The sequence below is a fragment of the Sorex araneus genome, chromosome 7, assembly GCF_027595985.1.
Source record: "Sorex araneus isolate mSorAra2 chromosome 7, mSorAra2.pri, whole genome shotgun sequence".
NCBI classification, from domain to species: Eukaryota; Metazoa; Chordata; class Mammalia; order Eulipotyphla; family Soricidae; genus Sorex; species Sorex araneus.
The window spans coordinates 45,999,276-46,016,685 of record NC_073308.1 but is presented as its reverse complement, the minus strand read 5'-3'; the positions used below and the strand labels follow the sequence as shown (position 1 = coordinate 46,016,685).

At 43.5% G+C, this 17,410-nt stretch overlaps 1 protein-coding gene across 1 annotated transcript; it reads left to right on the top strand.

Annotated features, from left to right (window-relative positions):
• The first annotated feature begins 11,395 nt into the window (after positions 1-11,395).
• On the top strand, positions 11,396-14,251 carry GNRH1 (gonadotropin releasing hormone 1). The gene is made up of 3 exons (XM_004619158.2): positions 11,396-11,542; positions 12,767-12,856; positions 14,175-14,251. The coding sequence occupies exons 1-3, from the start codon at positions 11,402-11,404 to the stop codon at positions 14,223-14,225; spliced, it is 282 nt and encodes a 93-aa protein (XP_004619215.2). The 5' UTR covers positions 11,396-11,401; the 3' UTR covers positions 14,226-14,251.
• Positions 14,252-17,410: the final 3,159 nt, after the last annotated feature.

Below are 17,410 nucleotides of genomic sequence, written 5' to 3'. Positions count from 1 at the left end.
CAAGGATTCAAACCAAGTAGATGGGGATGCAAAGGCAAGTCCACTGAGCCCTGTACTATCTCTGACCCAAGGAAAGGAGTTAATTGGAACAAGCAAATTACGTTGTGGCACTCAACCAGGGCATTCACACATGTGCTTGCCAGGAGCTGTACTTCCTGCCCATGGTACTGATGCATCCTTTCAGGTGTAGTGCTCCTTGTATACACCTAGCTGTGTACAGTGGGAAATGGTCTGACGGGCTTCATACAGCAGAGCCCATAGGATCATGCTCTGGGCTTGTGAGACATTTAGGAATTGATCTCAAGACCATCTATCTGCTTGCAAGGCAGCCATGCTTCTAAGCCTCTGTTCCTCTGAGTCGTCCCAAATAGTCTCGTCTGAAAACTGGGAGAGAGAATTTTTAAGAAGTTTGGGGATGGAGGTGGGGGTTGAAAAATAGGAAAGCTTGCCTTTACCCTGGGTAGTGAAATATTATACACAAGTAAATGACAATTATTGAGGAATGGGAAAATAGTACAAAGGGTTGGAGTGCATGCTTTTAACCCTCAATAATTCAAAGTACTGCATGGTACCCCCTCAAGTACAACCAGTTGTGACCTGGTGGCCCTCAGGACCCCCAGACCCAAGCAGGGCTACCTCCCCTGTTCTATCCTAAAATCTTCAGACTCATACCCCTAGGAATAGGCACCAGGCCCTGCACCTGACTGGGAGCCCTTAGAAATAAATTGTGGGAGGGAACTAGAAAAGTTTATACTTTGAAGTCCTAAATTATAAAAAAGCTTCTGTTGGGTATTAACTCTAAGTGATTTAGGCTTCATCGGTGAATTTCCCCTTCTCCTCCCCACCAGAGAAGCTTATGGTGCTCCTATGAGCACCCCTAATGCCCAAGTTTATCTTTAACCTTTCCTTTGTGTTAGTTACTAGATTTCCCCAAGCCAGGCTTGGTTACTTATAAATCAAGCCTTCCGGTCATGCTGGACTTGGTAGCAAATTACTTTTCTCTTTCCCCTATAACCTCTTCATGTTTTTCTATAGAGCAATATTCTTTGCTTAAAAACAGAAAGACCACTGATGCTGTGCTTCTAGTATTTGGAAGTTGATTGACTCTGAAATAGATCTACGCCTGGGCATCCATCATAATTACTTGACTCAGGCTTTGGTTAAGTAGTTCCTAACACCCCCAAAAGGGGGGTCCTGCCGTGGGACTTGGATGGACCCGGGATGAGTGGCAAAGCTACCCTGGCATCAAAACTGGACAGTCTAGAATGCATAAAAAAGCACGGTCTTGATGTAAGCCGTTATGACTAAAGAAACGGGACCCCATGGGTCCTTAAGAAACAGGACCCCAAGGATAAGCTGAACTGGCCTGAGGACTTCGTCTGGGAGCTTTTATCATAAATCCAGAAAACTAAATTTTGGAATCTATATCCAAATAACTGCAAGTCTTAATGAGAAGTAAACCTAATTGCTTAATATGTACTGGTAGCAAGGGAAAGAGAAAAGCAAGGTAATGTTTGGCGCCTCTAGGCAAATCTCACTGTACAGAGCCTGGGAGACAGGGTCTCCTTGAGTTGATCCCCCCGAGAGAATTGTCTCTGCTTCACCTCTGTACATGATCAGTCACACCGACCTACAATCCTATACCGCAAACCTCTTCAGATGTTCTATAAATATGCTAACAGCTCTGCAGGAAACAGGCCATTTACGCCATCTATCTTTGATCCCCATCTCCACGTTCCTCTGCTGGGGAGGCCTGGGGGAGCAGCTCTCAGCCACCAAATATGTCGCGCACCTGAGTTCACAGGATACAGTGCTCAAGTATACGGAAAGATGAAATCTTGCAGTTTGCTGCAGTTTGGATGGAACAGAAGGGTATGGAGTGAAGCAAGATGAGTCAGAGGGAAAAGGACAAATACCAGATGATCTCACTCGTATGGAATATGAAGAATGAAGGAATAGACAGTGCTGAGTGATGACAGACCCTTGGTCTTGGAAAACAGAACTGGGAGATAGGGAGGAAGAGAAAGAATCAAAGAAACAGTTGATGGAGGGTCACACAGCCAAAGCATAAACATTAACATTTTAACCCTCACTAAACTATGATAAAAATTTCTTTAAAAACTTACCACAGGTCTTGGCCTTTCCACTGCTGCACGAGCATGATCCCAGAGGCCAACTAAACTACTTTGGACACCAGCAGCTCGTAGAAATGTCTCTAGACTGCGAACTGAGCCACTGCCCCAAGCGGCGCCAGGGGGGAAGGGTTTTTCTCTCTTGGCTTTTCCATCTTATGAGCACCACAAAAGGGAAGTAAAAGCTTGCAGTGATGCAATTTCTGGCAGAAATTTCCCTGGACTTTATTACTAAAATACAGAAATCCAAAACCATGCGACCTCATATCTCTTAATTGTCAGCAATGTAAAACATTATCAAAGGGTTCCTTTTCAGCAGGTCTGACTTTGGGGAAAAACTCCAAACAATAATAGTGCACTTTTTGTTGAAATATTGAAGGTAATCAAAGTAAAGTGAAATCTATCAGCTACATAGGTGGGGGGTGGAGGGGAGATATACTGGGGCTCCTGGTGGTGGAAAATGTGCACTGGTGATGGGATGGGTGTTGAGCATTGTATAACAGAGACTTAAGACTGAAAGCTCTGTAATTTTCCACATGGTGATTCAATAAAAAAAAAAAAAAAAAAACTTTACCACAGGTCTTTCTGTTGATAATCAGTACTAGCTACTTAACTAGAGTTCAATAAATGTTATTCTGTAATATAGGCAAATCTTTCAACTAATTTCATAGAAACTTATCAGAAACACTGAAAACTCACTTATGTGAATTATCACTATATCAGTATATCACTGTCATCCCATTGCTCACCGATTTTGCTCAAACGGGCACCAGTAATGTCTCCATTGTGAGACTTGTTGTTACTGCTTTTGGCATATTGAATACGCCATGGGTAGCATGCCAGGCTCTGCCGTGCGGGCAGGATACTCTGAGTAGCTTGCCGGGCTGTCCGAGAGGGATGAAGAATCAAACCCGGGTTGGCTGCATGCAAGGCAAACGCCCTATCTGCTGTGCTATCGCTCCTTTAATTATTAATAACAATTAATTATTCACATTGGTTAATGTGAATTAATAAATTAATGTTTGAAATATTTTTCCCAATTGTTTTATAAATTAGTTTATACTGTCTTCCCCTCTAATCAACGTAAAGTCATTTTTTTTTCTGCTTTTTGGGTCACACCCAGTGATGCTCAGGGGCTACTCCTGGCTTTGCACTCAGGAATTACTCCTGGCAGTGCTTGGGGGGACCATATGGGATGCCGGGGATCGAACCCGGGTCGGTCTCGTGCAAGGCAAACGCCCTATCCGCTGTGCTATCGCTCGGGCCCCGTTAAGTCATTTTTAACATGAAAAGTGATAACATTTGATTAAATTTTCAAGGAAGTATTATCTCTAAAGTTAAAAAGTTACACATCTACAGAGAAAAGTGGTTCTGTTATCCTTGTAAGCACCTTATCTCAGATTGCCTCTCAGCCCTTCCAGCCCTGTCAGCAGGGGTCTGCCTCCACCAGGTTCTTCCTGCTGAGATTTTACATTAGGAGAAAAGAGGTCTGCCTATGTCTCTCTGAAAGCTCAATAAACTTTTGCAGCACTTTAACAATATTGAGGTTATTACTTTTTTTTGCTTTGTTTTATTTTTTGCTTTTTGGGTCACACCTGGCAATGCACAAGGGTTACTCCTGGCTCTGCACTCAGGAATCACCCTTGGCGGTGCTCAGGGGACCATATGGGATGCTGGGAATCGAACCTGGGTCGGCCGCGTGCAAGGTAAACGCCCTACCCGCTGTGCTATTGCTCCAGCCCCAGGTTATTACTTTTTTTATGCTGAGAATTAAGCTGCTTACCCTATAAAGCCATACTTTAAAGTGAAGATTTCCAAATTGAGCAAAAATATGTAAGTATAAAATTCCGTTGTTTAAACGCAATTTATTTCTTTTGGTTTTCAAGCCATAGCTCTGGTGCTCAGGGCATGTTTGATATAAGACACAATAGGATCAGAAGTCTTTTGGGTGTAGGGAAGGTGCCTGTTCTTGGGCTACACCTGGCAGCTTTGGTAGCTATCCCTAGCTCCACTCAGGAGACTATGTGATTGATGCTAGGGTCAGACCTGGGATTGGTCAGTGGGAGGTAAGTTCCTTAACCCTCACTATCCAGGCGGCCCCAGGGTCAGATGTCAATTACTGTTTCAGCAGTCCAAAACAAAGATGACATCTACTTAACCCACACTGTTAGAAGCACATCTCTTTCAGCAAACAGAAAATCGATTGGACAGTTTACAAGAACACTGTTCAAATGTAGCAGTATCTTGTTGAAAAACAGTCTTTTTATATTACCTTTGTAATACAGTGAGATGAGATTCCACTCATGTCAGAATGGCACTTAACTCAGTGTCTACATGAAATCAATTAGTAATTAAAAAGTGAATCTTTGCAAATGTCATTATTTCTAAGGTCTCTGGGCAATGATGGATTGATTTGGCATTCAATGGGGAGGAACTTGTAATTGTGGCTCTTAAATGAACAAATAAATATCCAGTAACATTACCCATTTACTTAGCAAATGTAAGTTGGACTGACAATCAAATTTTCTTAAAGATTTAATCTTATCAGGTAAAATTTATCTGATGCCAAAACAGGCATCTTTGACCCAATCTGGTTGAAGGATTGTTACTTAGTGTTCCTTCATTCAAATGTATACTTATTGAATAAAGCCTACTAAATGCAAAATATTTATTACTTAGTAATCATTCTTCTGCTACTGGTGGCAATATCACACTGTGCCATGTTGGGTGGCACTAAGAATGAAACTCTGCTGGCATCAGCTCACATCCTGGGACTAGTTAATGTTTTTAAGATCATGGTCCAGGCATATATCAGGGGGATGATAGTATTTTCAAAGTTCTAAAAAAATAGGGGCTGGAGCAATAGCGCAGCGATTCCCAGCATCCCATATGGTCCCCCAAGCACCACCAGGAGTAATTCCTGAGTGCATGAGCCAGGAATAACCCCTGTGCATCACCAGGTGTGACCCAAAAAGAAAAAAAAAGTTCTAAAAAATAATGAATAATTTTCAAATGCATACTTGTACTGTGCATATACCCCCAAAGCCTCAACTCTGGTGGTGTGAAAGTAGCACTATAGCACTGTCACACTGTCGTCCCATTGTTCATCGATTTGCTAAAGCAGGCACCAGTAACATCTCCATTGTGAGACTTGTTGTTACTGTTTTTGGCATATCGAATATGCCCTGGGTAGCTTGCCAGGCTGTGCTATTGTGGTGTGAAAGTGCCTGTCTAAAACATCTGAATGTGAGACAGAGACAGAGAGGGAGACAGGGAGGGAGGGGAAAAGAAGGGAGGGAGGGAGAGAGAAAGAGAAGGTGGGGGAGAGAGAGGGAGGGAGGATGAGGGAGGAAGAGAGGGGGGGAGAGAGACAGACAGACAGACAGAGACAGAGACAGAGACAGAGAATATAATTACCTGCCATAGAGGCAGGCTGGGATGGAGGGTAGTTTGGCAGGAGGGGAGGGGAATACTGGTGCTGGGAAATTACAGTGGTAGAGAGGTGGGTGTTAGAGCATTCTATAACTGAAGCATAGAATGGGTGTTGGAGCATTTTATGACTGAAACATGAACAGCTTTGTAATGCACTATCTCATAGTGATTCAAGTCTAAATAAATAAATACAACATCTGGATAATTTTATTTATTTAGGTTTTTGGGTCACACCTGTGGTGTTCAGGGGTTATTCTGGTTCTTCCCTAGAAATCACTCCTGGTTTGCTCAGGTACCATATGGGATGTTGGGGACCAAATCTTGATTGGTTGCATGCAAGGTGAGTGTCTATCTGCTGTATTATTACTCTGGCTCCATCTGGATAATTTAAAATCCACTTTGTAGGGCTAACAATGAATGAGGCTATTCTTGATACATCCTGGAATGATTTCTCATTGCTGCATTTTTTCTATACTCTTAGCACAGTGTTTCATGAATTTAATTTACTAAGAATTTATATCAATGAGTTCAGTTGTCACCTAAGTCTGCTCTAAGTTGTCTTGCTCTTGGTGTATTATGGGCTGGAGAGATAGTACAGGGGCTAAGGCACTTGCTTTCCATGCAGCTGACCCAGGTTCTATTCCTAGCACCACTATGAATGATCAACTGAGCAAAGAGCCAGGAGTAAACCCTGCGCACAGCTGGATATGGCCCTGAAACAACTATATATATTTTAAGTGCATTCTAATGTTCCACTTTTTCAGCTTTATTGAGGTACAACTGATGAAAATGTAAGATATTTAAAATGTCAATGAGATTATTTGATATACATATATACAGACTGAAAGGATTTCTACCAATTTAGTTAATAAATACCATCACTATCACTATTATCCCATTGATCGTTGATTTGCTCAAGCAGGGCCAGTAACGTCTCCATTCATCCTAGCCCTGAGATTTTAGCAGTCTCTCTTTACTCATCCTTCCCAATGGTGCCGCATTAGAGGCTCTTTCTGGGTCAGGGGAATGAGACCCATCCTTATTACTGTATTTGGCATATGAATACAACATGGGGAGCTTGCCAGGCTCTCCCATGTAGCAGGAAACTCTCGGTAGCTTTCCAGGTTCTCTAAGAGGGAGAACTAGGCTATAAGATATCAAGTGGCCGCTTTGATGTTGCCCTTGGACGTTGACCTTTGATGGGATGACGAGAGCAGTTGTGGGTGTGACCACCTAGCTACTGGTAAAAAGGAGGATCTGGGCAGAAGAGGCCCAGTCCCAATTGGAGCAGGCTTGGAGATCTCAGCCCCGGGTCCTGCTCACCTGGGTTCCTCTGCCAGTTCCTTCATGTGTGAGGCTCATCCAAGTGCATGGAGAGTGGCCTTGAGCATGGCTGTGGCTGGGTTCCAGAGGTCTTTGGCTGCCGGGGCTCTGCTCGGGGTGGGGAGGGAGACTCAACCCACCTCCTCTGAGGGGCTCCGGTGAAGATAGCCAGGTGCAGGGGCAAGAGACACTGCGTTCACCAGAGCTGCTGAAAGAAAGCCTTCCAAACGTAGTTGGAGCTATTTAAAAACACTGGTTGGGGGCTGGGAACATGACTGAAGTGGTAGAGCACGTGCCACGTATGTGTGTTTGATCCCCAGCACTACATGATCCCCTGGGCTGCACCAGAGTAGCCTGGACCCCCAAGCTCTCCCTCAGTGCTCTCTTATTAAAACTAAAATGAAAACACTTGATTGAGTATGTTGTGCTTCAAAAGCTTAGTGGAATCCATTGATTATTTATTTGGGTGCCACACATGGAGGTGCTCAGGATCACTCCTGGCAGGGCTTGGGGAACCATATGATGTGCCAGGGATCAAACCTGGGTCAGCCACATACAAGGCAAGTGTTTTAATTTTAAATGTTCTTATTCACAGAAAAGCCAGGTTCCTACGTTTAGTGATGCTACACAAAAATTTTTCCTAAGCAACCCAAGTGCCCAAGAACAGACAATTGGATAAAGAAACTAGGGTAGAACTACACTATGACTGAATACTATGCAGCTGTTATGAAAAAATGAAGTCATGAAACCTGCTTATAGATGGACAGATATGGAGCGTACCGTGCTAAGCAAAATGGGTCAAAAGGAGAGGGACAGATATAGATAAATACATATCTCATATATTTATAATCCTTGTGAGAAAACTTGAGTTCTACGCTCTCAGCAAGTTTCAATTACATAATGCAATGTTATCAACCATAGCCACCACTTTATACACTTCATTATTAGACCTTACCAACCTTATAACTTAAATTTTATGTCCTCTTATCAATTTCTTTCAATTGACTCTATTCTCTGCCCTGGAAGCCATTTTCCTATCCTTTGTGTGCGTGGGGTTTTAAAAACTAGACCACATATAAGTGAAACCAAGTGTGATTTTTTTGTTGTTGTTTAACTTCACTTAGCATACAAGGTCTACATGTTATCACAAAACAGCAGGATTTCCTTCTTTCTCCAATAATATTCCATGTTATTAGACTAAATATTCCATGTATGTTCATACCATAATTCATGTCTTCTTTGATGGATGCTTAGATTGTGCCCGTATCTTAGCTATTATGACTAATACTGCAGTGAGCCTGTGCCAGTATCTCTCAGATACCCTGTTATCATTCTTTAAGATACAGAACCATCCCCAGGCCCTGGCAGCCACGTCCACCCCACCCCACCCCATAGCTGCCACCGTGTTGACTCATCAGGGCCAGGCTCTACTGATTCACATCTAGAGGTGATGTAAACCAAGCAGCTAAAATTGATGGACATGCTGGTCCCACCTCACTCCCCCGCTGGCTGAGAACTCAAGGGTGCCTTTGTGGGGTGGGGGGAAGTCAGGCCAAGTCCCCACCCTACAAAAGCCCCAGCAGTCACATGCACAACCCACTACTGCAGTCACGCTGAAGGCTCAACTCCAGCATTGCACTAATGATCTCTGCGGACACCAAACCAAGGAAAAATTTCAGGTAATCCTGGTGTCCAGGCAGATAACTCCAGGGTCTATTTAACTCTTTGACCCAGACCATAGATCCTAAAGTGTCTGGATCTCCAAATTCATTGATACGGAAATTCCAGAAGGAGCAAGCCAAAAAACTTGGAAAAGTAGCAAAGAAGCCAACTAAACTCAACAAAAAGCACAATAACACTGAATTATTATAGGCTCAATCAGCAACAAACAGCTTAATAAATTCTCAGAACAATTTTCACATATTTTCTTTTCCTGAAGCATTTTTGATAATTCCTTTAGCCACTTAGTTGCAATAAGAAATATAAAAGAAATTACTGTGTGCCTGTTGAGGCGGCAAGCTTGGAGGGTGGTTTGGTAAATGGGGAAAGGATGAAGGGAAAGTCACTTTGGTGGTGGGATTGGTGTTCGAACATAGAAAACACATCAACAACTCTATCATGAACAACTTTATAAACCACAGTGTTTAAAAAATAATAATAATAATAATAAAGGCCCTGACATTGGATTACTGAGTTGCATGCTAAATACAGTGTTTTATATTTCAAAGAACCTCTTAATTGCTTTCCATGTAGCTGTTCCAATATACTCTTATCTCCCTGACTTTTTGTTGCTGCTGTTACTCCTGGCTGTGCACTCAGGAATCACTCTTGATGATGCTTCAGGACTATCCGGGATGCCAGGGATTCAAATCTGGGTCAGTCACTTGTAAGGCAAGTGCCTTACCTGCTCTGCTGTGTTATATCTTCAGCCCTTCCGTGCCTTTTCATTTGGCTTGTTTTTGGGCCACACCTGGTAGTGTTCAAGGGCTACTCCCAGTGTGATGCTTGGAACTGGCTCTAAGATCAGCTTGTGACTGCGCAGGGATCATTCAGTACCAGGAATCCAACCCTGACACTACATGCAAAGCATATGCTTCTTCTCTTGGAGCTATCCCTGCAGTTCCTTCCAGGCCCGTGACGGTAGAGAAAGATTTTCAAAAGTGAGGGGGCTCGGGCCCAGGAACACTGGTACAGAGAAGTTGACACTGGTTGCAGGATTGATGATGGAATATTGTACGTCAAAAACCAAACTACGAATAACTTTAGAACTAAATAACTCATGCATGGTGCTTTAATAAAATAAAATTTGAAAAAAGAAATATGAAGGAGGGCACTAGACGGTAGAAGACTAGGGAATTTTCAAGCTTTTGATATCTATTTTAGGATCTTATATGGGTTTGGTATAGTGGTAACAATCATATTTTTAAAACTGGTGATCACCTTATGGTCTGGTCTAAATCTTTCCAGTTACAAATGGGGACTCTTCAGAGCTGAGATTATCTCCCAGGCGTTCTGATTCAACTTACTATAATTATTGCATGGGCTTTTTCGTAAAAGCTATTTTGTGTGCATTTAACTTCTCTAATCTAAGACAGTTATTTTTCTTGAGCTCTTGATAGGGCTGTCAGCTTCCTCAAGGGAATCTAACTTAGCTAGATTTTAATCTCTTTGAATTATGGCCTCAGCTAGAAAACTCTTACCTGAGGTTTTAATGGACAAGGAAAAAAGGTAAATTTTACAGCTACACCAGTGGGTGTTCCAATTATATACACCATTAAAGGATTTTACATGAAGATTTCTTTTTAAGCTACTACTTAAAAATAATAACGCCATGTGCAGTAGAATTTACCAGCGGGAAAGATTTCAGTGTCCTGGAAAAGTTTTCTATAAAAAGGAAGCTGAGAAAATTAAAAAAAAGTCACAGTCCTCAGTACACGCCAAAGCAAGCTTGGAATTCGTCTGGCTCTTCGCCCCCAAACAGGTAAATGATCTTGTTCTGCTAGCTCTGACTGTACACTGCGCATTGCTGCCTGTAAGGCTGCCAGGAGTGATGTTGTCCAAAGACACACCTAGGCTTTCATTGTCTTTGTCACCCCTAGCCCCAGAGATGCAGGGGTCTGGACGCTTGCAAAAGCTTATCCACCAGTATTTATATCATCTTCATTCTCTTCCCTATCAAATGAAAATGACTTTGATGCTCTCAGGGACGGGTGAGGCTTCCACAGTGCAGTAGATAATGTTAGGCCCCTCCCCCCAGGAGAAGGCCGCTGTGGGACTCGGTGCTCTGAGGTGTTGGGTCTATTCTCTCACCCATCCAGCGCTGATGTGTGAAAGACGAGAGAACAGGTCCCCAGGAAAAGGTAACCGGTGAGACAGTGCAGCCTGACTGAGCAGATGGCTCAATGCATTCTCTTTGTTTCAGGAATAATACAGTGGAGAACCAATCCTACGAGGTAAAGGAGAAGTTTAAAAGGTGAACTTGGTATTGGAGGGATCATATGATTTGCATCACCAGAGCAATCATAAGAAGAAAATGATGAGTTTGGCACTAAAATGTATTGAGTATATGAATGGAAGGTACTTAGAGGCTAAGAAAGGCAAGGATTGTTTTTTAGGGCCTATGTGTGATACTGGAGTACTGGAGCGATAGCATAGCGGGTAGGGCGTTTGCCTCGCACGCGGTTGACCTGAGTTGGATTCCTCCATCCCTCTCAGAGAGCCCGGCAAGCTAATGAGAGTACCCCGCCCACATGGCAGAGCCTGGGAAGCTACCCGTGGCATATTCGATATGCCAAAAACAGTAACAACAAGTCTCTCAATGGAGATGTTACTGGTGCCTGCTCGAGCAAATTGATGAACAACAGAATGACAGTGTTACAGTGCTATGTATGAGGGTAGATGACTTCCACTTCCATTCCATGCAACGCTAACAATACGAAAATTAGACTTTTCACCAAGGTGTCTCCCAGTTTGCTTTACCCAGTCAGTCTGGGTCTATTTTGATTATCCTTAGGATGGGACCAACTCCCAAACTTCTGGCGGGACTTATCCTGCTGACTTTCTGTGTGGTGGACTGCTCCAGCCAACACTGGTCCTATGGATTACGCCCTGGAGGAAAGAGAAATACTGAAGATTTGATTGATTCTTTCCAAGAGGTAAGTTTTGTAAAGCTTCACATTAATGTGACTTCCTTGAAGAGTGACATTAGATCGTGTGCATCCTGGCAGTTTCACAAGGAAGCTATCTGGTGAGCTGAGACACAAAGTCAAGCCCCATTCATCCTTTAGTTTCAGAGATGAGTGCAACAAATAGCTAAAGCCAATTGCAACAGAATACAACAACCTGTGCAGCAGAGTGAACTGGATAGTGTAGTCTAAGTACACAGACAGTCACAAGGAGTTCTAAGGGCAGAGTTGAGATCTATAAGATGAGTCTTTGGTTCTTGGTTAGAGAATTCTAGAACCTCTGTTTATAATCCCCTCTCTCTACACACACACACACACACACACACACACACTTCATCTTTTTACAATTGACATTTGTTAATGTGCTACTAATATCATGTTATAACATAAATGTGTATCCTTAGCAAGAATGCATGACTTATCATTTCTTTTGCTCTCCTATGGGCATTTAAGCATAGAAGTTGGGAGCTGCTAGAGAGGAGTTAGTAAGCCCAAGGAGATAATGTTGTAACACTGTAGCACTGTTGTCCCATTGTTCACCGATTTGCTCGAGCGGGCACCAGTAAAGTCTCCATTGTAAGACTTGTTGTTACTGATTTTGGCATATTGAATACACCACAGGTAGCTTGCCAGGCTCTGCCATGCGGACAGGATACTCTCCATAGCTTGCCGGGCTCTCCGAGAGGGATGGAGGAATCAAACCCGGGTCAGCCGCGCGCAAGGCAAATGCCCTACCCGCTGTGCTATCACTCCAGTCCAAGGAGACAATGTACTGAAACATATGTTTGATTTAATTTAATATTAATTCATTTATGATATGAGTATCAATACTAAACCAGACATCTTACTTTTAAACCTATAGAGTGGAAACTCTTGAAATCCTTATGTGAGGATTATATGATAATTTGTACATGTTAGCTAGTTAATAACCCCCAAAATGTTTGTGGATTAATAAAACCAGTTGCTGTTGCTTTTGTGTTTATTTTGTTGGGTTTGGGGGTCACATCTGCCTGTGCTCAGGGCTTATCCCTGGTTCTGTACTCACTCCTGGGTGCTCAGGGGACCATACATAGTGCTAGAAATAGACACGGACAGGCTGTGTGCAAGGCAATTGCCTTAACCCCACACTACCTTTCTAGCCCTCGTTTTCTTTAAAATCTCCACCTCTAAGGATCACATTATATTTCCCCCCAGATAGCCAAGGAGGTTGATGAACTTGCAGAACGTCAACAGTTTGAATGTACAAAACCCCATTCTCCGCTCAGGGACCTGAAAGGAGCTCTGGTAAGTGACAGTGATAGTAGCATCAAGCTTAAGAGATGGATGAAAAGGCCTTCGGTGCCCCTGCTTATGGCCTTTATTCTCCTTTATTAAATTAAATTCACTTGTAGTCCCGTTGATCTTCGATTTGCTCGAGCGGGTGCCAGTAACATCTTCATCTGTCCCTGTCGCGAGCTAGTGCAGCCCGATGATATCTGCTCGCTCCAGGAACAGGAAGAGCCAATTAAATTCTATTAATTTAATTCTATTAAATTAAATTAAGAAAGAAAATATGGGTCAGGGCTTATTCCTGGCTCTGTGCACAGGCATCTCTTCTAGTGGGGTTTAGGGGACCACACAGTGAGCTAGGGATTGAATCCAGACCCTAGACAAAGCAAGTGACCTACCTGCTGTCTTATCTGTCTAGCTCCACACTTACAATGCTTTGGCTGTAGCATTTAGGATGATCATAAACCTTAGAAAGAAGGAATTAATAGATTAAAAAGTAGATAATAATCAAACCTTCTTTTGCCTCCATTCTCATACCTTACTTGTAATCCGTTCATGTAGATATTATGCTTATTATGAACAATTTAGGGCTGGGGCGATAGCACAGCAGGTAGGACGTTTGCCTTGCACGTGGCTGACCCGGGTTGGATTCCTCCATCCCTCTAGGAGAGCCTGGCAAGCTACCGAAAGTACCCCGCCCGCACAGCAGAACCTGGCAAGCTACCCGTGGCGTATTCGATATGCCAAAAACAGTAACAGCAAGTCTCACAATGGAGACTTTACTGGTGCCTGCTCGAGCAAATGGATGAACAGCAGGATGACACTGCTACGGTGCTACAGTGCTACTAAACACTTTAAAAGACACTCTCTATTCTATTCTAAAGTACCTTCTAGTGCTCGAAGCCAATCAATTTGTTTCTTTTATATTACTATTTTGTTGTTCAGGGCATGACTGTCATCTCGTTGCTCATCGATTTGCTCCAGCAGGCACCAGTAACGTCTCCATTGTGAGATTTGTTGTTACTGTTTTTGGCATATCGAATACACCACGGGTAGCTTTCCAGGCTCTGCCGTGTGGGTGGGGTACTCTCGGTCGGTAGCTTGCCGGGCTCTCTGAACGGGGCAGAGGAATCGAACCTGGATCGACCGCATTTACTGGTGCCTGCTTGAGCAAATCAATGAGAAACGGGATGGCAGTGACAGTGACAGTGAAGCTCATCCAGTAGGTTCTGGACTCTAGGAGATGCAATTTTAGAAATCAAAATATCAAAACCTAATTTAATTCAGCAAGTAGAACTAACTCTGATGTATTCATTCCTCATCCATTTTTCAGGAAAGTCTGATTGAAGAGGAAGCTGGGCAGAGAAAATTTAAATCTGCTTGAGTCCCAAATATTACTCTGACATGGAAATTAATGACCCATTTGATATCTATAAACTGTATGTGAAACTCTGATGCCAAGTTGCATATACTTCACCATGAAGTGCTGTCTTGAATAAAGTGACATAAATGCTAATTCTTTCTCTGATTGAAGTTCTGATGTATGTTGGTATGTGTGTGTGGGGGGGGGCATTGTAAGCCATAAGAGGGGCATCTCTGTGAGAGTGTGCAGGAGGCAGATGAGGGAAGACCTAAGCAAGACAGCATCATTGTTGGTTTCATGAACCCAGTGGTTCTCCCGGTGGTACTCAGAGGTACCTCAAAGGTACTGCCCTGTACCTCAAAGCATCACACACTGGTTGAGTCCCCAAAGCAGACTGGGCTAGTTTTTCATGGGATTAGAACTTTATCTTTGCTTTGAGGGCTGTCCATTTGCCTGGCATTCTCGTGTCCCCAGTTCAATTCCCAGCACTGACAGGAATGTTCCCTGGATGCCAGTAGGAGTGATCCTTGAGCACAGGGCCTTGCGAGGTGTGAGGGAGGGGAAGGGGGAAAGAAGAGGGATTGGGGAAAGTGGGAGGAGGGTAAGGATAAAGGGGGAATGGGGAAGGGGAGGGGTAAGAGAGAGGAGAAAGGAGGAATGGGGAAGAGAGGAAAAGAAGGGGAAGAGGGAGGGGTGGGGAAAGGAAGGGAAGGGTATGGACTGGAGAGTAGGAAAGGGAGGGAGGAGGAGGAGGAGGGGAGGGGAGGGAAGAGGAGGGAAGGAAAGAAGTCTTGAGCATAACTTCAGGATGGCCTAAAACTCAAAAAAGAAAGAGAACTGCAGATCCTAGGTACTTACCTGATGTCACAGCAACAAATTATACCTATATTCACAAGACGAAGACTCAGGCAATTTTTTTCTTAAAAAACAAAACAAAAACACAAAAACCTCAGATAGAACCTTTATCCTCCTTTTCAAAACCCAAGGTAAACCTGTGCTGAGGAATTTGAACAGGAGTCAGAAATATTCTTGAGGAAGAAAATTCAATTTGAACACGGGTCAGGAATGTTACGTGAGGGAAAACATTCTCCCCTTTTAAGAACAAATATTTGATACTATTCAGAGCTCGATTTGCTAAGTATCTCCATTTGAGGAGTCTTTAAACAAATGGGAATCAAAAAATGTCTTCCTTTTAATGAAATCAGACAGTAATGTGATTCACAATCTATTATTTCATTAATCAGTATAGATAAGACAGCAAGTGGCTTCCATCTGCTGTAGTAACTTAAGAAAAAGTATAACAGTATCATTTGAAAACTGCACTTAATACATTTAAAAGGCAACACATATATTCATCACCTACAGCTTAAATTTTCTTTCTAAAGTTTGGCCTTTTTTGGTGTGGAGTGGGTGGCTGGGTCGCACTCAGTTGCGTTCAGGGATCAATCCTGGCAGAGCTCAGAAGACCTACGTGGTGCCAGGAATTGACCCAGATTGGCTGTGTGTAAAGCAAGTGCCTTGCCACTTCCCCGTCTCTCCAGTTTCCAAAGCTTGATTTTCAGGAAACTTGGTTTCGATACAATTGCGTCTCCATGACTGGGATCTGAAGGGAGACCAGATGACTACATGATGCCGCTGCCAGAGACTGGGGAGGGCATGTTGGTGACTGCAAACAAGTATATGTTGGGTATTTTCAAATGACTAAAAGAGGAGGAGTGAAATGACAGTTTCATTAAAGTTTTAAATATTTGCTTAAATCTGGGCTGGAGTAGGAGATTGTTTCCATGGCTTGGAGGCTGGTCTCTCATTCTGGGTAACTCAGGGAAGGGACCACCAAGTAAAATGTGGTTGGAGGTCATGTGGGGGAAGGGTGATGAGGGCCGGGACTGAACACAATGGCCACTCAACACCTCTATTGCAAACCACAACACCTAATCAGAGAGAGAGAACAAAAGGGAATTCCCTGCCATAGTGGCAGGGTGGGGTGGGGGGAGACGGGACTGGGGAGGGGGGTAGGGATGTTGGGTTTACTGGTGGTGGAGAATGGCCACTGGTGAAGGGATGGGTTATCGAACTTTGTATGGGGGAAACATGAGCACAAAGATGTATGGATCTGTAACTGTACCCTCACGATGACTCTCTAATTAAAAATAAACTAATAAAAAAAAATCTGGGCTGGAGTGATAGCATAGCAGGTAGGGCGTTTGCCTGGCATGCCGTTTGATTCCCAGAATCCCATATGGTCCACTGAGCACCGCCAGGAAAAATTCCTGAGTGCAGAGCCAGGAGTAATCCCTATGCTCTGCCAGGTGTGACCCAAAAAGAACTGGAAGAAATAAAAGCCTGCCTGCTTTACAGCACTCATACATTTTCACAGTAAAAGGTTCTCAATGTAGTGTGTTTCCAATGGGAACCCTAGACTCAAAGATATTCCAGTGTTAATGATTTGGTCTCCGGGATGAGTCAGAGCAATACTACATCGGGGGAGGGCGTTTGCCTTGCAGGGGGCCGACCTGGGTTTGATCCCCAGCATCCCATATGGTCCTCCAAGTACCACCAGGAGTAATTTCTGAGTGCAGAGCCAGAAGTATCACCTGAGCATCGCCAGATGTAAGCCAAAAGTAAATAAATAAAATTGAAAAATCAGTCTCAAGGGTCTGAACATTTGCATTTTTAACAAGCATCTTCTGCACAGAGGAGTATTTTGCTCTAAGAAGCCACTGTTTGCAAGTGTTTGAAAGCCCCAGAACATTTTTCTTAAAAGAGACAGAGACAGAGAGAGAAGAAAATCGCCTGCCATAGAGGCAGGATGGAGGAAGGGGAGTAGGGGAGGGGGGTGATGGGAGGGAAACTGGGCACACTAGGTTGGGAAATGGGTACTGTGGAGGGATGGGTGTTGGAATACTGTATGACTGAAACCTAATCGTGAACAGCTTTGTAAGGGTCTATCTTACAGTGAGTCCATTTAAAAAGTTAAACAAGAAAAAAAAAAGAAAAAGAAAAGAAAGTAAGAAGAGCATAAGCCCCACCTGCAGCATGCACCGATTTTAACAAACAAAGACAACTTTTGGGTTTGTAAGGGCCACACCTGGTGGTGCTCAGGGGTTACTCCTGGATCTGCACTCAGGAATCACAAATGGGATCCTGAGGATTGAACCTGGGTTGACCTCGTGCAAGGCAAGCACCCCACCACTGTAGCTTCACTC